The 24,934-nt window shown below is 36.0% G+C and overlaps 3 protein-coding genes across 6 annotated transcripts; 2 read left to right on the top strand and 1 right to left on the bottom strand.

The window, feature by feature from the left end:
- On the top strand, positions 1,924 to 8,937 carry LOC109722362 (non-canonical poly(A) RNA polymerase PAPD5). Of its 3 annotated transcripts, none has more exons than XM_020250399.1 (13): positions 1,928 to 2,349; positions 3,166 to 3,278; positions 3,369 to 3,425; positions 3,846 to 3,941; positions 4,045 to 4,115; positions 5,018 to 5,060; positions 5,278 to 5,358; positions 5,464 to 5,523; positions 5,840 to 5,908; positions 6,691 to 6,788; positions 7,514 to 7,562; positions 7,663 to 7,707; positions 7,946 to 8,937. In XM_020250399.1, exons 1-13 carry the CDS (start codon positions 2,001 to 2,003, stop codon positions 8,420 to 8,422), a joined length of 1,608 nt encoding a protein of 535 aa, XP_020105988.1. In that variant the 5' UTR covers positions 1,928 to 2,000; the 3' UTR covers positions 8,423 to 8,937. The 3 variants fall into 3 exon arrangements, with proteins under 3 accessions (XP_020105990.1, XP_020105988.1, XP_020105989.1); XM_020250400.1 differs by having other exon boundaries at positions 2,223 to 2,349; positions 3,111 to 3,278; XM_020250401.1 differs by lacking the exon at positions 6,691 to 6,788 and having other exon boundaries at positions 1,924 to 2,349; positions 7,946 to 8,087.
- On the top strand, positions 10,554 to 15,655 carry LOC109722375 (3-deoxy-manno-octulosonate cytidylyltransferase, mitochondrial). 2 transcript variants are annotated; one of them, XR_002219458.1, is made up of 8 exons: positions 10,554 to 10,862; positions 12,369 to 12,414; positions 12,974 to 13,060; positions 13,146 to 13,270; positions 14,074 to 14,213; positions 14,294 to 14,359; positions 14,462 to 14,572; positions 15,296 to 15,655. XR_002219458.1 is itself a non-coding variant. In XM_020250423.1 (8 exons), the coding sequence occupies exons 1-8, from the start codon at positions 10,623 to 10,625 to the stop codon at positions 15,386 to 15,388; spliced, it is 894 nt and encodes a 297-aa protein (XP_020106012.1). In that variant the 5' UTR covers positions 10,563 to 10,622; the 3' UTR covers positions 15,389 to 15,655. The 2 variants fall into 2 exon arrangements, 1 of the variants encoding a protein (XP_020106012.1); XM_020250423.1 differs by having other exon boundaries at positions 10,563 to 10,862; positions 14,308 to 14,359.
- On the bottom strand, positions 15,582 to 18,167 carry LOC109722374 (pentatricopeptide repeat-containing protein At3g58590). The gene has a single exon (XM_020250422.1). It carries the CDS (start codon positions 17,964 to 17,966, stop codon positions 15,981 to 15,983), a length of 1,986 nt encoding a protein of 661 aa, XP_020106011.1. The 5' UTR covers positions 17,967 to 18,167; the 3' UTR covers positions 15,582 to 15,980.

The following is a 24,934-nucleotide window of genomic DNA, read 5'->3' as shown; positions in this document are numbered from 1 at the left end:
TATTGTGAAAAAATATAAGTATTGAAAAAGAAGAATATGAAAAATATAAATATGGAACATGGTGAATTATTCATCGTGTTTGAACATATGGAACACGCTGAATCATTCACTGTGTTTGAACACGGTAAATTCTTCACCGTGTTCAACTCATCTAGCGTGGCACTGAGGTGGCACCAGTGTTGCGGGAATAGAATCAAATTTATAATTACAAATTTGATGAGGCTAGTTGTGAAAAAAAATAGGGGGCCAAATGCAAAAAAAAAGCCCTAATGCATGTGATGGAGGGTGCTTTTGATATAATTTATTAATTTATAAAAATAAAAATAGTATCAATAGTTTTGAAAGAGTATCAATAATATTTTATAACTTTTGAGGAGCACGTTTGAAATTGTCCCTATATATATATATACTATTTATTAATAGATATATTATCCTATATTTAATTTATAAATATATATTACAATAATATGTTTTAAATTATAAAAAATAGCGTTTACCTACAAAAATCAAAGCTTAAGCTTCGAAAGCACCTTTTTTTTTTTTTTTTAGGGTCTTTGCTTATGTACTCTTTACTATTATTCAAAAAATTTTAAACTTATCCTTCCTTTTCTAAAGTATTCTTCTAAACTCTAAATTTTAATAGCCAATTCTAAAAATAGGTATATTCAAAGAAATTTTTTATGAGTAATAAGAAAATTTTGATTAATTAGAGATATATTAAATATTTTTGAAATTTTGAAAAGTAAATATTAATTTTTTTATTTTCAATACATCCCCTTAGTATAGTTAATTACACTTTTAGCCCTCATACTATGTGGCGAGTGACACTTTGATCCTTAAACTTTAATTTTAAAGTGTTGTAATTAAGTTGCACAACCAATTTTAATTGGCTAAATGCTGACGTGTTATTAATAGAAAAATGATATAACGGTATATAATTAATGAAACAATAATAATTAAAATATTACGTCACTTTCACATTATCAATATATTAAAATTTGATCAACTAAATTAAATTATAGAACTTAATTATAATAATTTTAGAAAAAACTTTAAATACCACTCCTATGGTTTCACACTTTTTCACTTTAATACCCTATGGTTTAAAGTGTATCAATATAGTACCCTGTGGTTTCGCACTTTCTCACTTTAGTACCATATAGTTTAAAGTGCATCAATTTAGTACTCCATGGTTTTATTTTTCTCTTTTCGTCGATTCCTCTGTTAATATTTTGTTAAATTATATACAAAAAACTTTAAATACCCTACCTAGGTTTATCGAATATTTAGTTTAATACCCTTTGGTTTTAACTTTGTCACTGATTTTTTTTTCCCGTTAATATTTCGTTAAATTATATAGAAAAAACTTCAGATATCTTTATCGAATATTCATTTTAGTACACTTTAGTTTTAACTTTCTCACCGATTTAACGAAAAAAATTAGTGAAATGAATAATAAAAAGAGAAAAATGAGACAACATGGTACTAACTTGATACATTTTAAACCACAGCATACTAAAGTGAAAAAGTGCGAAACCACAGGGGCTAACTTGATATACTTTAAACAACAAGGTATTAAAGTGAGAAAGTGTGAAACTACAGGGGGTATTTGAAGTTTACCCATAATTTTAAAAGTTTGAGTTAGATATTATTACACAATAAAGTTTGAGGACCAGCGCGTCACGTGCTCATACTTTGAGGAGCGAAAGTGTAATATAATATAAATTATTATTTATTATTTATATTATATTCAACAGTCCGAATCCACCGTCCGTTTCCGCGTGAAAACGTGCAATCATAACCGTCCATAATCGAACGGCCAGGATTACTTGGAGGGTTTAATCCAACGGTCTCTATCTGCCGCGCACCATGGGAGTCCCTAGTACAACAACCCCGCACCGCTTAAATCCGTAGCTTCTTCTCCCCCTCTCTCTCTCTCTCTCTCTCTCTCTCTATATCTCTCTCTCGTGCGCTCCCTGCAAAGGAGAAGAGCACACGCCATGGACGAGGGGACCCCGAGCTTCGTGTACGAAACCCTCCCCGCCCTAACCCTAGCTCCCGACGACCCCGCCCCCGGCGATCCCTACCCCGATCCCGCGGGCTCCTACGCCGTGTTCCGCACCGAGATCACGGCGGCGGCGGGCCCCGCCGCAGACGCCCCCGCCGCCGATTTCTTCGCCCTCGACGTCTCCGCCACCGCCACCCCGATCCGCGACGAGATCCCTCCGTCTCCGGCGCTGACGAGCTCGCGGGCTCCGGAGCCCCCTCTGGCGGCGGCGGCGGCGTCGGAGCGCGCATGGTTCCGCGCCGGGTGCCGGTTCAAGAGCCCCATGCTCCAGCTCCACAAAGGTAATGCTAGAGAGAGTGGGTGATTAGGGAAGTGATTGAGTAGTAGTAGGGTTTTGTGGTTTCCTCTTATCCTATTTGATCCTCAAGAACTATGGACCAGAGCGAAAGTAATTGGAAAGGGTGTAGTTTTTAGTTTGAATTAATCCTAGATCAAATCAAAAGTGGAATTTGCAAAGTTTATTGAAGTAATTATAGCACTACGTTTTTGTAGTTTTAAAGGTGTATAGAAACTATCTCTGTTTGTATCGGAGAAATTTGTTTACTAAACTCGTTGGTTATGAGATGTCATCTATAGAATATCTATCAATTTGTGTTGCCATTGTGATATGTACCCAAATTTTAAAGAACCTGTACATCTTTTCAATGCTATCATTCTACTACTATATCACTCTGTATTGCCTATCCAGGACAATAGGATGATACCGACCTTATTACTGCTGAATACTAGTTATTTTTCTTAGATGATGTGTGCATGATGCCTCTGAAGCAAAATTAGAGATAGTGCCGCCTCATAATCTTTATCCCACAGTGCTAGTCCTCCATTCCGTCATTAGCCGCAATCATTACTATGTCAAAAAATTTGCTTTCGTAAATGTAGTCCTTTAGACCATTTGGATAACATATGATATTTTAGATTATTAAGCTCATGAACTGTATACTTGAATTTGAAGTTATAAAATTTCATGTGAACATTCTATATGAGTTATTGACCTGTGCACGTCTTAATATAGTGAGTGACTGCTTATTTTATGGTTGAATAGGTACTCATGTATTGTGACATTGGTTGGAGCATGAAATTTTATTTCTTTACTGCAGAGATCCTTGATTTTTGTGTCTTCGTGTCACCAACTCCTGAAGAACAAGCTTCACGTGCTGCTGCTGTACATTCCGTTTTTGAGGTCATCAAACATATCTGGCCTCAATGTAAGGTGGGATGAATTTTTTGCTTGCTGTCGGTTTCTTGTATTTTTATAATTTGCCACTCATTATTAGCTCCTTCTGTCACTTTTGCTGTGCAGGTCGAAGTTTTTGGATCATTTAGGACAGGCCTGTATCTTCCGACCAGCGATATCGATGCAAGTACATCTGATCTTTTAGATTTACCAGTCCATTAAGTGGCCTTTCCTTAGTTACTGTTTGTTTCTATGTTATGCGGCTATAATGCAACTTATTATTTATGTCTCATGAAATCATGTCCGATAATAGATAAAACTGTCAGCTTGCATGACATTTTGAAATGCTCCAATTCCTTAATTAAAGTGAAACATTTTTGACTTTCTCAATCTATATGAGCTTTTTCTGTGTCAGCAGTTCTATTAGTACAATCTTTTTCATGTACAACAAAGTTAAGACTTGTCTTCTGCATATATTAAGCAATGTTGTTAGATATAGCACTTCTAGCAGCAGCAGCATCCCTTAGCATGCATGATTTTTTCAATGCAATTTGATGTGCTTATTGTTTTAGCATTTTTGACTTGTCCTCATGATTGGTATAGGCTGTGATTATAGAGTCAAAGGTTAAGACTCCACAAGTTGGTCTTTACGCACTTGCTAGAGCGTTATCGCAGAGAAGCATTGCTAAGAAGATACAGGTAGTGACTTTTGCCACTATATTTGACATTTAATTCAAATTAAGTCGAATTTTGCTCTTTTATCCTTCGGAGTATTATTGGAAAGCTTTTTTGTTTTCTCTAGGTTATAGCAAAGGCTCGTGTGCCAATAATAAAGTTTGTGGAAAAACATAGTGGGATCGCTTTTGATATCAGGTTAATTTTTTTTTTACATTTCTGAATTAGAAGTACCAACTAGTTATCAATTTTTTTTCAGCTTTAGACACTTCTGATTGTGTTCATTTTCACTTATGGTGTACGTTCTACAAGTTTCTTTGCTGGAGTGTTAGTACTTTCCTGGATCATTGTATGTGGTGGCATGTCATGTAGTTGTGTACTTAATTAAGTTTTGTTGTTTACCAAACAAGTTATTGTTTAACAACCATTTACAAAATAACTTTAAAATGACTCATTCTTGTCCTAATAATTAGCCCATAGTTATCCTAACAAACTAATTTAAAGTTTAATTCAAAATTTAAATATTTAAAAATTTAAAACTCAAAAATTGTAAACTGGCCTAATCTAATGCAAATTGCATCATATGAACAGATTCCATCAATTGAAGTATTTCAACTATAGTGTAAGTAATACCTACTGGTTAAATAGATTCACCAGTATAGATGGTGTGTTAACCATGTGGATGCATTTTCTTCTAAATACGAACTTAAGTTCATTCTGAACTCATTTCTGTCAAAACCTATGGTTCTTCCTTGGGTCTGTTATCAAATTTCTAAACTAATTGAATTGTGATATGCTGTTTGGAGATAATCCAACTATATTGGATTCAATGTATTGGCACTTTGGATGGCCCACCATGTGCTTCGCTAGTATTTTTCAAATGATGATTGTCAATATGCTTTGGGTGTCTAAGTCCAATTCATTAATTGACATTATTTATTGCATTCTATTTGTATAAAACAACATTTGAGTTATCATGTTTGTTAGAGCCGAACTGCCATTGATGTATAAGTTCATATAATTTATCTTGACAATGATTACAACGATTTGTCAGTTTTTAGTTAACTTTCTCGTTTAACGCTTTCTTTTTCAATTTCCAGTTTTGATATTGACGGTGGACCAAAGGCTGCAGATTTCATCAAGGTACGTACACAATCTAAACCATTGTCAACTTTTTCCCTTTTTACAGAAAAAAAACGTACCCTGATGGTCAATCACAGTAATTGGAACTTATTGTGGATGTGAATTAGTTTACACTGTCAGAAAAACATTATATATTTGAAAGATCTATGTTGAAGTCGTGATGCTTAAAATTAGGGGCATGCCTTGTTAACTGAGTCCATTGTGATTTCTATTCCAGGATGCTGTGGAGAAGCTACCTCCTTTGCGGCCTTTGTGTTTGATTCTGAAGGTTTTTCTTCAGCAAAGAGAACTTAATGAGGTTTTTTTCTCCCAGTATTTAATGTAAATCTTTTTTTTTCTGGATTTAAGGTGATCCTGCAGCATTTCTGTGCCAGATTATGATGTTGCTTTGTTCTATTTGCAGGTTTATTCAGGTGGCATTGGTTCATATGGTCTTCTTGCAATGCTAATAGCACATCTACAGGTAAAGTAGCTGTGCTTCTTATGTCTAATGGGCTGCTGCTATTTGGTCAGTCCAGTGCCATGAGGTTTCTCTCATACCGGGGGTTTGGATAGGTCTGTTTTAATTTGAGACCGAATCCTAGTAGTCAGTTCAGTATAACCAACTCTGTTCTAGCTTCTTGGCATCTAAAGTCAAAGGATGTATTGTAGGACAATGGAATCTATAATTTGGAAATTCATCGTGTAGCTGTAATGGGACTATGTTCTCTGTTTTGCTTTGGAAATCATTTTATATATTTATTCCAGCCATCCTTATGGTGGCAATTTCTTGGTTTCAGATGCAATGGGGAGGACAAGATTTACATAGTCATCACCAATCCAAGGAGCAGAATTTGGGAATTCTTCTTGTATGAAACTCCTTTCTTGTATAATATATTTAGGTTTTGTTGTTTGATTAAACCTGCATTTAATGATCTATCAGTGCTCTTCTTCCTATAGAAAAGTCAACTATGGAAGTTAAAGGGAAACGGTAGAGCAAGTTATTCTCTCTATTTAAAGTGGGGGAGCGATGATCAAGTTGTATTTACATATTCTTTGCTGGAAAGCGTATTCCTTTAAAAGTTGGGATTTAGATCAATGAATGTAAACTAGAAAAGCTTTTATGCCAATTAGTGTGCTCCTTAATCTAAGCTTGCAATGATTCTTTAGATCATACTTTAACTGCTATGTAGTGGGCCTCAGATACCATGGTCTCATTTACGTGATTTTTTGTTCCATATTTTCATGGCTTGTGCCCTTGCTGTTCACACCTGTGCAGCTGAGAAAATCTCAACGAACTGCTGTATCTATGCATCATAAAGCTTGGGCTTTAAACGCTTTTAGTTGCGCAAAATTTTGGATTGGTTAACAATATTGCAGTGCCATGTGGATGACTTAATATTACATGCAATGCAAAGTTTATCCTTTTAACATTTACATTGTGATCATCATGAAGCATTTCTTACAGTATGTGGTTGGTAGATCACAACTAAGGATGGCAAGGCTCGAAAAAAATATAGATAATTAATTTTTAAATGACATTGTTTCGCATGTTCACTCCTTTACTCATCATTGCTTTTTAGATCAGTTGTGGAAAAGTCCGCGTGTTCGGGGTCATCTTTTGGTTTATCCTTCTTTCTTTGCTTAACAGGTCCACTTCTTCGATTTTTACGGACGAAAGTTAAACAATTGGGATGTTGGCATCTCTTGCAACTCAAAAAGAACATTTTTCTTGAAAAGTAACAAAGGGTATGATAACATTGTTTTCTCCAAGTGCTTGCTTTTGGTAATAAATGGTCTTTTCTTGTTTGTGTATTATACGAATGCTCTGTTCATAGATTCAGGACGGCTATTTGCTTTGCTGTTGGTTGTGTTAGAGGACGTAGAGAATTCTTACACTTTTTTATCATGTTGCTGCTTTGTACTTTGTTACTGTTAATGACAATTGTTGAACCTTTATAGAGTTTTTGAATTATTTAGGTCACAGTAAAGCTGCGGATGACGTTGGGCAATCGCATCATTGTTTAAACTTTTAGAAGAATATTTTGTATGGGCTACTAAAGCTTTTCGACTATCTGCTAATACATTAAAGTGTATCTAGCGGTAAGTTGAGCATCTATTTAGTAATAGGTGGTCCTAGACCAAACTGCCCTTTAGATGTATACCCAGATTACTCAAAGCAACTTATTTGGAAATAGGTTTCTCCTAGACCTCTTCCCCATGATATTCACATTTTGGTAACTTACATCCCTATATTCTGTCTTTCTACAATACTGACAGTAGTTATAGTTATTGAACTATCCTATCACTTCCTTTGAAAGCAAAGGCTGAAGAGTAGATGCATCATCTGTTTTGTTAGCCTACTTAGTTCAGATGGAAATACACCATAGATACGTGAGCTTTCTTATGTATATTTCTTTTCTTTTTTTTTCTCCCCTCTTGTTTTTTTATCTCTTATATGTTCATTTCTGCAGATTTATGAATTCAGATCGACCGTATCTTCTCTCAATTCAGGATCCGCAGGTAAGTTTCTTGCCCTTTCTGATATATATTCTCTTTGAACTCCAGCATCCTCAAAAAATAAGAAATTTATTTTGCTTTATTTATGTTCTAAATGAGTCAGGCACCAGAGAATGATATTGGGAAGAACTCTTACAACTACTTTAAGGTAGCTTCTTTTACCTGGTTACTAATAAATTTATGTTTGTTGTGCCTGTTAGTGTGTGCGTCTCGGTGTGGGTGCATGCGAGTGGAATAAAATAAGTTAACATGCATGTGCACGTGTTTGTATATATCTGTGTCCGTACCTTTCCATGGGCGAGTGCCCACATGTGTGTCTATGCATGCATGTGAATGTGTTTATGAGACCTCAGTTAAGAGTTACTCCTCCAAAATCGATTGCGCAGGTGAAATCAGCCTTTTCAATGGCCTACGCAGCACTAACGGATGCCAGCAGCATTATAAGCCTAGGATGGGATAGGAGCATTCTCGGCACCATAATTAGACCAGACCCTATTCTCCTCAATCGTAAGGGTGGCAAAAACGGCGAACTCACCTTCAGCAACCTGCTTCGAGGAGCAGGCGAGCCGACAGCCCAGCAATTCACATACACAAACAACGTGATCTACAATTGGCAGCTGACAGACGATGAGCCACTGCCAAGGGAAACTCTACATGCTGAGGATGGCAGTGTACTGCCCTCTCGAAAGAGAAGGCCCTCGAAATCGAGTCAGAAGTCGAGTAAAAGAGAGAAAAAGGATATTTCACAGAGTAGCCTTGGAGAGAACAAGGTCAAGAAGATAAAGAAGCACGGAAAGGGATCTCGAGATTATGAGAGAGTAACGAAAAGTCTTCCTCGTAACTCAAACAGTAGTCGGTGGTGAGTAATGCTATGTGATTAATTTCTTGCTTTTATGCGCATAATCTCGTAGGCCCTGCAAACAATGGTTAAAAGATGATGCAGAAGCATCACCTTGCGGGCTTGGCAATGACAGTAGTTGAGAGAGCTGAAGAACATCGCAGGTGGTCTTTGCCATGTCAATCAAACTGATATGCTGCTGCGTGAACATAGTTGTCGCTCACTGTATTCCGGTGGTCGCAGCAACATTATGTAAAGGCTGTGACATATTCATTGTATTTTAGACATTTTTTTAATTTATATTTAGTTAGAATATATACTGCACTCAAAATGGTGTTCTCTTCCTTTGGTGATGGAAGAGGAAATGCAATCTTGAAATTCTGTTTCCCTTAATCCCTCGAAGAAGGTGATTCGATTTCATTTCAAGTATGCTACTAGGTAATGCATCAATTTTAGCATTGGCTGTTGTACCATTTTCTGTTTTAATTGCTGCATTTTTACGCTCTATTGTCTCTCTATCAATTTATCATTTCTGTGTTATGTATTTTTCTATTGCAATCTATGTGCCCTGAAACAACTGATGCAAGAATATGGCCCATGCAACTTACCTCGAAAAAATGGGATTTGAAGTTGATATTGTTACAGGGCTTGTTCTATTTGAAAAGTGCAATGAGTATGGATTTTTGTCATTTTCTTCTAACATCAGTTGCTAATCTGTGTACTGATTTCAGTTTAATTTTGTGTTTAGCATATGCCAACAATAGTCTTTAAAAGTGTATTTTTGGGGCTTGTTATGGTTATGTTCAAATATTAGAGTATATATTTTTTTTAAGCTCTAGAATTGATCTGTCTCAATGCAAAGTTACTTTATTTAAAAATAACTTATTTTTATACTGTTTAGTGATCCTTCAATTCTTGTTCTTCTTTTTTGTTTTGTATTTTAAACGGCCTGGGAGCTAATATTGCTTTACGTCAAAATTACAAAGTTTTAGACGTTTTTAAAATAAGCTGTCACCACCACAGCTGCTTGTAAAATAAATTGTTTACTGTACTAAACAATTATTATTTTTTGGTTATAATACTTTTATGAAAAATGTTATACCTTTCGAATAATCGAATTGTCCGTGTTCGTAGAATTAAATTTGCGTGGGTTTGTATAGCAAAATTTATTTTTATATAATTTAATCGGCGCACCTACCTGTAGTTGATGTTTAATTGATCCTTTGAAAACATTAGAATTTCTTATGTATGAGTACATTATACTCCTGTAAATTCTTTCGTTTGCATAATAGTCCCCCAAAAATATTCAAAAGAGCAATACCGTGACACAAAAAAAAAAGCCTAAATTGGGGCAATTGCTTATATACCCCTAAAACATTTTCAACTGTCTGATATGCCCATCTTAGAAGGCTAATATTAAAAATATATATTTTTTTATATTCTAAATTATTTCAAATATATTATTGGAGTTAAATTTTGTTAGCAATAGCCGTTATTTCTGTAAAATTACTATTTTACCCTTTTAAATATACCCTTCTATCATTATCAACTTTTTCTTATTTGCTTTTAAGTTAGAAACATAAGAATGAGAAGTATTTTAATTTTTGATCTTTTTAAATATATTCCTCTACTATCATCATTTTTTTTTATTTGCCCTTAAGTTAAGGTAATTTAATTGTTTTTAAACTTTGGTAAATATTTAACTTACGTTTAATCCGAGATGACTTAATGGGTAGTAACTGCGGGTGTTTTTGAATAACGAAAGAATATATTAGGAATATATTGAAAATAAAAAAAAGTAAAGATAAATTTGAAATTTGTGAGGGGTATATAAACAATTATTTCTAAATTTATGACCTTTCGTCTAACGGCCTAAGAGTCAAGATTGTATGTTTATTTTATCAAATTAGTTTTTATATTAGAAATATATATATTAAAAAAAATATTAAAATATTGAGGAGTGTAAAGTATAAATCCACCTTTTTTTGGGTGTACTTTTGTAATTTTCCTACCGTCGCTTCCGCGAACGGCGAACCAAACGGCCCAAACGGAACGATACTGTAGACCCTGCACCGACTCAGTTGGGGAAAAAAAGAAAAATAAAAAGAAAAAGAAAAAGAAAAAGAAAAAATAAATTCTAAATTCTTCTTCTTCCTCCTCCTCCTCACTCTCTCTCTCTCTCTCTCTCTCTCTCTCTCCCCCCCCCCTTGCTCTCCGTGGTGGCCATGACGATTTGCGCTTCGTCGTCCTCGGATTCGACGGGATCGGAGACGAGCAGGGCGTGGATCGTGCACGGCGTGGTCGTCCTCGCCGGCGCGGCGGCGGCGGCCGCGGCGGCGGCGCTCTATCTCCGGCGGTCGCGGAATCTCCGGAGGCGCGTGGTGGGGATCATCCCGGCCCGCTTCGCCTCCTCGCGCTTCGAGGGCAAGCCCCTCGTCCGCATCCTCGGCAAGCCCATGATCCAGGTAGCACCCTCCTCTAATCCCATGCCTATTCTCGTAGATCTGAGCTTGTTTCTAGGTCTTTTTGCGAACTGGGTTTAAGATGCTGGGACGCGGCTGAGAGTAGGGCGTTTCTACTATTTGATGTGGGAATTGAGGAATTTGCATTGTTCTTATGGTAATAATGTACTCTAACTAGGGGTGAAAGTGGTTAGGATAAACTCTGATCGAATCTGACCCCGGATTCGATAGAATGCAAATATGGATGTCAAAATTTAGCATTCGACACATGTTCGTATTCGGACTCGCATCCGAATTTTTTTTAAAAAAAAATGGATGCGAAAATGATTTCTTAAAAAATCCAACCATATTCGACCTTCACCCCTAAGTGATACGAGATGTTAATATACATTGTGGGGGGATAAAGTGATTTTCTATTGTGTTCTTCATTTATTCTACAATAAATTTCATATTAAAATTGCATTTATATTTGTTAAAATATTAAATTTTATTAAATAAAATATAGGTATACGAAATTTTAACACAAGTATGAATCTTTAACTGCATTATGTGTCTTATTTGCGCTAAGTTTAGATCGTATTTATATATACATACTAGTATATATTTTATCCGAATACAAATCCGGCTCATATCTGAATCTGAATTCGTTTTTAGCGGATATAGTAACGAAATTTTAGCATCCGACCCATATCTGCATCCGAATTTGCATCCGAAGAATAAGATGGATGGGGTTGTAGTTTTGTCAAAAATTCGGCTGTATTCAACTGTTTCCACCCCCTAACTCTAACTATAGCCCTAGCTCTAACTATAGGCCATTTTGAAATAGGCCTGTAAACTTTATGTTTCTAATTGTTTTGATCTGAGTAGTTCCTCTTTATGGAATTGGGATTTGTTAAAATTAATGGATCGATAGCTCAAAACAAGATGAAACAAAGACTAAGCCATTCATGTCCTTGAAGTTAATACATCACCCGAAGTGGGAAAGATTTTGATGCTTGAAAGCTTCTTTGAAATCAAGCTTCTCTGTCAGAGATCCTCGATCCAGTTGTTTGTAGTTCCATCAGTTAAAAATGTGCTTACAATAGTTAAATTTAACCGAGTTACCATTGAATTTACCAAAAGATCCAATTTTTTGATGAAAATAAATTAAAACGATTTAAAAGTTGACGAGTTGTCAATCAAAAGAAAACTAGTTAAGGGCTCTATTTCAATATGGCCTGTGGTTGAGATGGTCCCTGTACATTTTTACCTTGTTTTATTTTTACGTCCAATGTGATCCGATTGATCATGTGAGTGTTGATAATGTGGCAATTTGCTAATTAGAAGTACTTATTTTGAAATGATTTGTTGGTGCCGCACTATGTTAGCGGTGGAATATGCATTACTTATTTTAGTGGGACCCCTTTATAATTCATGTCGTTATTTTTGTTGTAGTAGTAATATCATTTGCTCTCTGGTTACATAGGCTGCAGTTTCTCTACTTCACTTACTCTTCATTTAATTTGACAGAGAACATGGGAGAGAGCCAAGTTAGCTTCCACTCTTGACCATGTTGGTAAGTGAAAGGTGATTTTGTGTCTCTTTTTCTCTTTTTTGCTTTTTAAATTTTTGATACTATGAATTACTGTTAGTTGGACTGTTTATCTGTCTATCACAGCTATCTGTTTATGAATGATAATTGAGATGAAGTCTGAAATTTTTATATTGAGCTAATTAAGCTCTTCGTTTAAATTAACATAACTATTGATTAGTTTGCCGATTAGTATTATGGGGAAACTAGATATTTCTTGTACATTGATGGCATAATCATTGGAAACTTTTGATCATTATTTTGAGACTTGAAATTATAGTTTGCAATCCCTTGGTCAATCATTTCTTTATTCCATGGCTATTCTACAGGCTGATTATTCGTTGTCCCAAAAGTATTACATCCTTCTGAACAATTGGAAAAGATTATACATGTAACAAGATCATTTACCTAATTTATGATTCAGTAATCTTGTTTGTATGTGTTTTGTTGTTATTGTAGATGTTGTAATGCCTGGTGAGAGAGCCTCCCACTATATCTATTTATTATATTTATTGTTTCACTAAGTTATCTGTTCTTGTCTCAGTTGTGGCGACGGATAATGAAAAAATTGCAGAATGTTGTAGAGGATTTGGAGCTGATGTGATAATGACATCAGAATCATGCAGAAATGGTCTTGCCCTACACTTTTTAGATTAATTGTCCAAAAGCATCCGAGCTTATATTTACATGCACTGATGAAATTTGGCTACTTCCAGGAACTGAACGTTGTAATGAAGCACTGCAAAAACTTGGCAAAACTTATGATATTGTTGTCAATATTCAAGGAGATGAGCCACTTATTGAACCAGAGATTATAGATGGTATTGTCAGAGCATTGCAGGTTGTACTTATGCATGAGCTAATCAACAATTGTCTATTTATTTCAATGTGATAGATAGAGATTTTTTTTTTCTTGGTATAAGTCAACAGGATGTTGGTTGTGGCCGGTGAAGCACTTAGGTTTTTTGGAGCTAGCTGAATCTGGCAAATATTTTTTGATCTTTCCGTTTATTTGAAATCACCAGGGCATGAACCAAATTCCTGTATCTATGTGAAAAAACTCAATTTTGTACTCTACATGTAACTTCTCCAAATCTTGGTACAAGAAGATTCTCTGTCAAGTAAGCAAGAACCAAATTCCTGTATCTATGTGAAAAATCTTAATTTTGTATTCTCTACAAGTAACTTCTCCAAATCTTGGTACAAGAAGATTCTCTGTCAAGTAAAATGAATATTAGAATGTTGTCTATTTTTATGTTTAGTCTTATGGTCTCCTGCATTCCCCTTTATTATTCGTTATGTTAATTTATATGAAACAACTGTTATTCCTCAAAAACTTAAAATACCAGAGAACGGTATTTTAATATTTATATTCAGCACTACCCCTTACGTCTGGGCTCGAGACTTTTTGATAAACCCAAGATGTGGGCTTGAATTATATAGGAGGAAATTAAATACCAGTAGGAGTGTGACAGGACCCGAACTCAGGATCTCATGTCGTATTAAATTATATAAAACAATCGTTATTTTCTAAAAGTTTAAGCTACCTAAGAGCGGTGTTTTTAATATTTATATTCAACACGTTGTGACTCTTTTTTTCACTTTATGGGGGGCACGTAATGTTGTTATAGTCTTGGGATGCAGGGAGCTCCTGATGCTGTTTTCAGCACAGCTGTCACTGCACTGAAACCTGAAGATGCATTTGACCCGAATCGAGTAAAGTGTGTTATAAACAACAGTGGGTATGCAATTTACTTCTCAAGGGGGCTAATCCCATTTAACAAGTGAGTATCTGATGGTTACTTACTTTTCCGTTCTTATGTATGAGGTTCTTTTGACCATTCATTTTGTTATATTTCATTAGTTGGAATCTTTCAGGTCTGGGAAAGTTAATCCTAAGTTCCCGTACCTTCTTCATTTGGGTATTCAGGTATCTCTTGTACTCATGGATACCGATGTTTATTTAATATATCGCATCAAAAATTTGTGCTGTGATATTATCTCCTACTTAAATCTTGTCATATCTGTCCAGAGCTATGATACCAAATTTCTAAAGATATATCCGCAACTTCCGCCTACTCCTCTGCAACTAGAAGAAGACCTGGAGCAACTTAAAGTTCTTGAGAATGGGTACAAGATGAAGGTAATTCTAGACACTTCATTATATGATTAAAGTATTGGCCAGAAGCAAGTCTTTTCCTTATCTATTTTTTCCATTGCTATCAGTAATTTTATTTTGGTCGGTCCAAATGTCCTATTTTATGAATTTAATTTGTTTATAGCTTCTATTGTGTATAGCAGGGCAAATGTATATAGCACCTTCGTTAAATTTGTTGAATCTACTTTCCCTCATTGTCTTGTGTAACTTTGGGGCCCAAATCTCATACTCACAAAGTCCTTATTTATTTACACTTTGATTTTTTTGGTTTTTACGAGATCAAATGTGAAAAAAAAGGACCTTGGTAATGCCTTTTTTCTTTTTTAGAGAAAGGTAGCAAGCTATCCGCTTTATTCATTTTTTTCAGATATTGAACTCGACCAGAAATGTAAAGAAATTAGGCTTGAACTTGGGACCGCAGTTATCAATCATCAAGTTCTCTGCTAACTGCACTAGGCACGGTCGGTAGTCACAGTGAAGAGTTAATTTTAAATAATTAGTGGTGGTGACAGCTAGTGGTCTAAGGATAGAAACCATCTCTGTGCGTGACTTTTGTGTTTCTATAGAACAGATGATGATGTAGCTTACACTTGCAATTAACTTGGTCATAAAGCTTGTACCGTTGGATGATACTAAATTTGTTTGCAGTTTATGCTACTTGATGAATGGAATGAAGTCAGTTTTTTCCTCTTTATTACATTTTTTCAGGTAATCAAAGTTGATCATGATGCTCATGGCGTCGACACACCCGAGGACGTCGAGAAAATAGAAGCACTGATGCGAGAAAGAAACATTCAGTAGCAGAGGCAGTAGAATAGCACAAGAAATTTTGCACATCGCGGGAGAGTAATTCCTAGTTTTATTGTCAACTATATTCCACTATTGTTGTTGTTGTTGTTGTTGTTGTTGTTCATGAATTGAATGAAGAGTCTATTTTCCTGCAGATACAAGTGAAACATTCTGAAATATCAGTAGTTATGTCAAAGAGATGTTGTAGAAGTGAATGAACTAAATGTTGATTTGGATGGATGAATAGAGCAACCAGTGCAAAGGACAATTATTTTCGAATTTTTCATTACAAAATCTTCTGCGAGCTCAATCATATTATTTCTAGATTCATCTTATGATCATAAAATTTGTGTGAGATTTACCTGTCCCCAAAGCATTTACTAAAGCCGCTGTCGAAAATGCGATTTCAATGCAAAAGCTGCTGGTGCTTCTTGAAAAGCTCTATCCAAGACAGCATTTCTGCAGAAGCTCATGCCAGGCCAAAGTCGCCATTGACGATCCTCTCAAACTCAAGACCGAACTTGGGTCTCAAGTATTCGGCCCGAACAATTCAAACTGCTGATAAGCTTTAAGTGATCCAACCGAGTTTTCCTCGAGATGCCGGTCATCCTCCAATTGCTTCGACGCCATATCTCTTACATCCTTGAAGGAACATGCGCCATATAACTGCATTCGGCTGGAACGGCATTTCGTCGATCACAAGTTCGGCTTCCCTAAGCCGCCCATATTTACACAGCAAGTCCACCACACAAACATAGTGATCCATCTCAGGCTCGACCCGGTACTTAGCCTTCATGCATTCGAACAACCGCAGGCCTTCCTCCACCAGCCCGCCATGTCTACAGGCCGACAGCACCGCTAAGAGAGCAACATTATCCGGCACAAATCCTTCTTCCTCCATCCTCTTAAACCATATCAATGCCTCATGCGGTCGCCCGTGGAGTCCCAACCCCGAGATCACGGCCGTCCAAGAGATGAGGTTCCTTTCGTCCATTTCATCAAACACCTTCACACAGCACTCCAAGCTACCACATTTCACGTACATATCTAGCAATATATTGTGGACCAATGTGTCAGAAGATCCCGCATTGGTCTTAACCAATAGCCCGTGGAGCGACTTTCCCATACTAAGGTTGTTAATCTTTGAACAAATACTCAATAGGCTGGTGGCCGTGTACTTATCGACGGAGTGCCCTAAAGTTCGCATGTGGTTGAACAAGTCGAATGCCTGAGCATAATCTCCGTTACGAGCGCAAGCAGTTAGTAGAACATTCCACGATACCACATCCGGAGTTTCCAGACGGAGGAGAAGCTCCTTTGACTCTTGAAACCTGCTGCTTCTATTATAGATACCGGCTATAGCATTTGTAGCGACAACAGAGAGTTGCGAATCTAACGCCGATCCACAAGCCAATGCATCGGAGTCGTTTCCGTTAGAAGCATATGAAGCTATGATTGCGCTCGAAACATAGTCATTGTTATCATAACCCATTCTTATTACCAACGAATGCAGCTGCCGTAGGACCAAACATGACGCGGTCCTAAGCACTGAAGAAAATGAGATCTCGTTCGGTTTGAACCCAAAACATAACGTCTCCTTTAAAACACCCAAGGAGGCACATGAATCCTCATCGGAATACACATTAAGTAGAGAATTCCAAGAGACAATGTTCTTCTCGGAAATTTCGTCGAACGCTTTGCGGGCATCGTTTCGGAGAGAGCACTTGCTGTAGAAATCTATCAGTGAACTTCCCCCAAAAGTGCTTGTGTGGAGATTGCGCTTGACGGCTTTTGCATGGATGATCTTACCAAACTCGGGTACGCATAAACCGCTACAAGCATTTAGCACAGAAGTAAACGTCGTTTCCGTAAGAGAAAGCCCTTCCGACGACATCACGAAGAACAGCTCTACAGCTTTCTCTGGCGTACTGCTCTTAGCAAAAGCCGTTATCATGGTGTTCCAAGAAACCGCGTCTCTCACCGCCAATTCGTCGAACAACTTCACGGCCGAATGGACTCCGCAGCAGTTGCAATATGCATTTAGCAAAGAATTCGTGACGACTACGAACGAATCCAAGGCGGTTTTGATCGTGAGCCCGCGAACTTGGTCTACAGACCGTGCGCGATCTAAAGAGCGAAAAGCGGACAAGATGCTCAGAACCGAACACTCGGACAACCCGATCGCACTCATCATTAGCTCCCTAAAGAAGCGCATCGAATCAGTGACAAAACCCATTTGGGAAAACATCGAGATCACGACATTCCAAGTAACCACCGTCTTAGCAGGCATTTCATCAAACAGCTTGACTGCATCGTCGAGTCTCCGGCTCCGTCCGAAGAAACCCAACAAAGCCGTGGCCGCGTACGCATCGGAGTGGATCAAACCGGACTTTAGGATCAAACAATGGAGTTGGTTTCCGCAGTGGGGATCGAGAAGCAGAGATGATACGACGGGCGCGAAGGTGAACGAATTGGGCCGAAGCCCGCGAGACATCGCCCGGGAGAGGAGCTCCACCGCCGAGCGTACGCGGCCGCTGCGACCGTGGGAGGCGACGAGGGTGTTGAAAGATGAAATTGTTCTCTGGGGCATTTGGTCGAATGAGTTTCGGGCATTGATGAGCTCATTGGTGAAGTAGAGGTGATGATGTGGGGGGTGTGAGGTAGGGGTTGATAAGGGGAGGAAGAGGAGGGGGAGTGATGGACGGCTGAGATGGAATCTTGATGGAAATGGATGGCTTGATGGGTGGATGGGAAAAGGGCGGGTAATTTGAATCGCTGGACGCGGGAAGGACCGTTGCGTACCAGTTTAAGAAAGAAGAGATACAATCACGTTCACAAGTTAATAAAAATTTAAATTATTAAATAAAATAATTTAAATTAAATTGAACAAACCAAAAAAAACTGTTAAGGGAAAAATAGTATTTTCCTCTAATAAGTATGAATAATAGTATTAATAAATTTTGTCATGCCGGTATGTATAAATATTTTATTCAGTATATATATATATAGAGTTGGCTGGTATACTATCGGTAGCACGGAGATCTCCGTACTACCAATTTGTTTTTAATGATACGATTTTCAAGTCGACGATCGACTCCGTTAGACTTGATCTACACTATTGATTTGAAAACTAAATTTCATAATTTTTCGGTATCATTTACCTATCAAACAAGTAGTCTAAAAATAAACGGCTGAAAATAAAAATCTCATAAAAAATGATGATAAAAGACTTAAATTTAAAATCAGAAATACTGATCTTACTCTAAATAGTGAAAAGAATTTTCTATAAAATTTGCATCAGATTTGATTATTTTACACTGTTAAATTCACAAACGCATCACATTTACCATTAAAATTGTCAATTTTGATACCTTTTGATCACTAGCCAAATGATATCGAAAAATTATGACATTTAGTTTCCAAATACTTTTAATACTGTAGATCAAGTTAAATGGAGCCGATCGTCAATTTGGAATCCGCATAATTGAAAACAACTTGGTAGCACGAAGGTATCCGTGCTACCGATAATATACCAACCTAGCTCTATATATATCTATATCTATACTATATATAAAAGCATATAAGAATTCCGACAATGACAGACAGAATCCGAAAAGAATAAAATAATATTTCCTACGAATGGTCATGATTAATTTGTTAAAAATATCTCAAATAACAATGAACGGTTATGATCAATCTATTAAGTCTCTACTATATCCAAAAAGAAATAAAATAATATTCCCTACAAATAGTTATGATTAATTTGTTAAAAATATTTCAAATAAAAACGAACGGTTATGATTAATCTATTAAATCTCTTCTATATATAAAAATCTATTCCGTACAAATGGTTTTGATCAATTTGTTAAAAAAATATCTCAAATAAAAACAGTTATGAACAATCTATTAAAAAATAGCATTCATATCAATCTATAAATTCAATCATACGAACGATTACAAATCAATTTGTTAAAAAATATCTCAAATAAAAACAAACGGTTATGATCAATTTGTTAAAAAATAGTATTCTTATTCACCTATTTTACATTAAAATTAAAATTTGAGTTTAAATTATGAATTAAATTTAATTTTTAATATCAAATTTGAATTAATTAACAATTAATTTTTTTTATTACAATGGATCAAAATTAAATTTTAAATTTTAAAGTAAATGTGAATTAAATTTTGATGCTTTTAGTTTAAAATATATATTTAAATTTGCTTCATCAAAAATTAAAAAGTATATAAAAATGTTCGATGTATATAAAAAAAAAAACACTGTAGGATATTGTAAATTTTTTCTAAGAAACTATAAAATATTAATTTATATATATAATTTTTATTGTAAAATTTTGGATATATATAATATACAAATTTATATTGATTTAAAATAAATTATAATAATTGTTACGTGCATTTGCACGTATATTTTACTAGTATATATATATATATATATATATATATATAGACACTTTGAGGTAGTACTACCGTAAATTTTGCTTGTTACATATCCACTACAAAACACAACAAACACTACATATATACTTTAAAATAGTAGAGCCGCAATTCTCGTTTCTATCCAATCAAAAATCTTGATTATGTTTTGAATAATTCATGTACTGTAGAACTAGTTTTACATGTGGAATTTCTGGCAATAATTACTGCCTCTCAGCATCTTCTACTCCTGCCGCCTCCGGCTGCGCGGACTGCCTACACGACCAATCCCGACCGACCATCCGCCGGAACGACGAGCCCAGCCGCGACGTGGACTCCGCCTCTTTCCCAGCAGCCGTCGACATGCCTTCCACACCCGCTGCCCCTGCGGCCGCCATTTCTGCGAACACTCCAGGCGGCAACAGCAGTNTTAAACTTGATCTAGAGTATTTGAAGTACCTAGAAAATAAATTTTGTAATTTTTCGATATCATTTGCCTAATGAACGAAGGGGCTCAAAATCAACGGCTAAAAATAAAAATCTTACAAAATATGATAATATGACATTAAAATTTTAGATCAAAGATATTGATCTTATTTTATATAGTATAAAGAATTTTCTATCAAAATTTCACGTGATTTGGATATTTCTACACCGTTAAATTTGCAAACGGCTCACTACGGCCATTAAAATTATTTGATTTTGAGCCCCTTCGATCACTAGGCAAATGATATTGAAAAATCATAAAATTTATTTAGAACAAGATCTATACTCTTGATCTTGATTAGAATATTCCTATCATCACTTTTTAAAGAATATTCATATTTAGCCATTCATTTTGTGTCCGCTTGATGGACAAGAGAACAATATCCAAAAGGCATGAAATTTGATTTCTAGATGTTTCAAGTAGTATAGATTATGTTCAACGGTGCCGATTGTCAATTTAGAGGCTCCATCATCGAAAACAAATGGATGGCAATGGCGGAAAACTTGATAGCACCAAGATTTAGCCATTTATTTTGTGTCCACTTGATGGACAAGAGAACAAATATCGGAAAGGCATGAAATTTGGTTTTTAGATGCTTCAAGTAGTATAGATTATATTCAACGGTGCCGATCGTCGATTTAGAGGCTCCATCATCGAAAACAAATGGGTGACAACGGCGGAAAACTTGATAGCACCAAATACTTGGTGTTATCGATAATATCCCAGCCGAACTATATATATATATATATATATATATATATATATATATATATATATATATATATATATATATATATATAAAATTTAAAAGCTCTAATCTTTGGTAGATGCGGAGTATGATAAAATTAGTCGTTTTCTGCATATAAACTAAATTATCAAATTGAGCCGGCACATTTTGGCCCGTTTGGTTCGGTTTTTTATATATTCTTAGCTTGGTTCTGATAAAAAAATCCCAAATCTAAAAAAATTTAAAAGAGTTAACCAATTTTACTAATTTGATACATTTTTTGTAACCAAATAATTAGAAACCTCAACCATTTCTATCTTCGGATTAGAATTTTTCGGTAGTCTAATATATTTTAATTTAAAAGAGTATATTCATACAGAATAAATCAAACCGAACTAATCAAATTAATTTCAGTTTGGTTCTTCTTGGCTTTAGTTCCTAAATCCATTTGTTTTGTTTGATTCGGTTGGGTTTTGCCAAAACAGAAAAAATAAATTTTTTTTAAAAAAAACACTAAATTCAAACCAAACTGAACGTTGCTTACTCCTACCCGAATGTCTGATGAGGCTCCAAGCCATTTTTTCCAAAATATCCTAAATCAACATTAGGTGAAAATATTGTAGCGTCCCAATAGTCCCATATTGGATGGAAAAAAAAATATAATTAAAAATTTAAGAATTCAGGACTCTAATATTGATAATCGGATTTAAGCATTTTGCACCGGTGGATATGGTTTTATAGGTTGCTAGGTTTAGAATACCCAATTAATCAAACAAGTTTATCTCATATTGTCTGGCAATCTTGCGCTCTTGACACTCTAAATTTAGTGTCACATCGGATGTGCATGGATATGTAAGGTTAGCGGGGCCGGTTATCCAGCCAAAAGTTTGAGAACTTAGTACTTCGTGGGACAAAATACTATACTACGGGTTTAGTGGAAGCCATCTTTTAAACCCTCAAGAGTTAGTTTTAGAATTTCACATCACCTGATAATTCTAATTTATATGTGTGATTGGGTATGAACCTGGCGAAGATGTCAAAGTTTCAATAGAATGAGTTTGTAATGTCCCAATAGTCCAACTTTGGCTAGAAAAAGGAACACGATTAGAGATATAAGGATCATGGGATTTAATACTGATAATTGGGTTTAAGCATCTTGATCCAATGGATTTGGCTCAACAGGTTATCAGGTCTAATATATTCAGTTAAACAAGTCGTGGGCTCACGAATAGGGGCCTACTAAAAAGCGGGATGTGACAATTTAGTGTCAGAGCAGGTTGGCTAGTCGGAGGTTCGAGAAGAGGAGAAAGTTTGAGACAAGGTTTCACATCGCATGGGATCTTGGGGTCTTAACTGCAACGACCCGACCGGCCAACAACAATAACTCGTTGAGCCCAAACCACCGGCCCAAAATGCTTAAGCCCAGTAATTATTACTAGCGTGTAGGCCTCATATAAACTGATCGGAATCAGTATCCCACCCGATGTGGGACTATTGGGGTCCCCCTGTTTAGACCCTGACGTCCTCGTCGGGTTCAAACCAGATCACATACAGACAGACCAGGACCATTACTAGGCGATGTGAGATTCTAGAGGTGGCTCCTACGGGTTCAAGAGGTGGCTCCCACCAAACCCGTTGGTATGGCACTTTGTCCCGCATAGCACTTAGTTCTCACACTTTTGGCTGGTATTCGGCTCTGATATCAATTGCAACGACCCGACCCGCCAGCAACAATAACTCGTTGGGTCCAAACCACCGGCCCAAAATGCTTAAGCCCAATTATTATTACTAGCGTGTAGGCCTCATATAAACTGATCGGAATCAGTATCCCACCCGATGTGGGACTATTGGGTCCCCCTGTTTAGACCCTAACGTCCTCGTCGGGTTCAAACCAGATCACATATAGACAGACCAGGACCATTACTAGGCGATGTGAGATTCTAGAGGTGGCTCCTACGAGTTCAAGAGGTGGCTCCCACCAAACCACCAGGACCATTACTAGGCGATGTGAGATTCTAGAGGTGGCTCCTACGAGTTCAAGAGGTGGCTCCCACCAAATCCGTTGGTGTGGTACTTTGTCCTGCATAGCACTTAGTTCTCACACTTTTGGCTGGTATTCGGCTCTGATACCAATTGCAACGACCCGACCCGCCAGCAACAATAACTCGTTGGGTCCAAACCACCGGCCCAAAATGCTTAAGCCCAGTTATTATTACTAGCGTGTAGGCCTCATATAAACTGATCGGAATCAGTATCCCACCCGATGTGGGACTATTGGGGGCGTTACATTAACACCCCAGATTTACTCCCACATTGGATGTGCAAAGATATATATGTAAGGTTGGATACGCTACTTAATAATTGGACTATAGCATTTCGAGACAGTAGATTAGGCTCAACAAGGCATTGAATCTAGAATACCTAATTAACCGAGCTGTGTGCTCGGAAATGGGGGTGACCATCGGGAAGTAGATTGTGACAATACATTAAACCATCAAATCATAAGAGTTGGGCTGAAATACCATTGATATTATTTGGATTTTTTTGCTATCAAATTTTTAACTTTTAGATGAGAAATTATAGAATTAGAATGATCTGAATCCCTTAGGGTTGAGTGGTCCTCACTGGGTTATAATATTTAATCCAATAGTTAGAAATGATAAAAAAAAAAGATCCATAAACTAAAAGCTTGATAGCAAAAGAGAGCAAATACTATTAATAGTATTTTAACTCAACTCCAAATCATGAATATTAAAATTTTATAAGGTACTCAAACTAGTAACTTAAAATCACAAATAAAAAATCTTGTCACGTGAATAATTTGTTCTGCGTTGAAACGTGGTCTAAATTTGCTCACTGCAAATTTGATAAAATTCATTAAATTTAACTTTTCCTTATCAAAATTGTATTTATATTTTCATACTATATTTGTCAATACGAGTAGAGCTAGAATACCTCTGGAATTTTTTTTTATTTTTTATTTTTTTATTTTACTTCTATGCTATTTTTAGTGACAGGATATTCAGAATCAACGATTAACATTCTTAGCATGATCTATAGTATTTGAATTTTTTAGAAGTGATCAAATTTCACAATTTAGGTCATCATTTACTTAGTACACCTTATATTTATATTTAAAAATTGTCATTCTTAAAGCTATTTGAATACTATATTAAAGGATGCAAAAATAATAACAACATTTGAAATTTGAAAGTTCAAAGCTCATAGATTATGTTCCATAGTATCAATCGCTATCGATTGTCGGATATCGCATCATCAAAAATAATATAAAAGTGAAAGATCAGTTTTATCTTTAAAACTAATTTTCGCTTTCTAATGATTTAGTCTACGACTTCTTGATTATAAAAACAGTTTTGCTATAGACACTTTGAAATGTTGTCTTATTTGTTGTTGATGTATTGACAAACTTGTTTGCCTAGTGGCCCTAATCTTTTATTAGATTTTGATGATAACAAATAATTACGATTATTGGACTAATCTTTTATCTTAAGGTTTGTGTTTTAGATCTCTCTATCTTCAAAAGGGCTCAAGATGGGCAATCGTCTAGCACCAAGCTTCACCACTTGAAGTTATGCTTGCTTTCTTTGTCAAATAGACAAACTCACTCTCTCTACTCTTAATTTGATTAACATCATTAGAGTGAGAATTTTTGAGTTAAGTTTAATCTATTCTTCTTATCACTTTATAGTTCACTTGATCTATCTCTATTTTGTGATAAGGTGCATAGAATTTTAAAATATTCAAAATCTGATCAAAATCAGTTTTCTGTCAAGTTACTGTTTCTGAACTCTGATCTGGGCGCCCTAAAGTGGATCCGAAACTTATGTGTCTTTTTTTTGGATCCTGCTGTTTGCTGTTCGGGTGGTCTAGAAATTTTTTTACCTGATCT

This window comes from Ananas comosus, linkage group 16 (genome assembly GCF_001540865.1).
Source record: "Ananas comosus cultivar F153 linkage group 16, ASM154086v1, whole genome shotgun sequence".
Lineage (NCBI taxonomy): Eukaryota > Viridiplantae > Streptophyta > Magnoliopsida > Poales > Bromeliaceae > Ananas > Ananas comosus.
The sequence above is the reverse complement of the archived record's forward strand: the minus strand, read 5'-3'. Positions and strand labels throughout refer to the sequence as shown.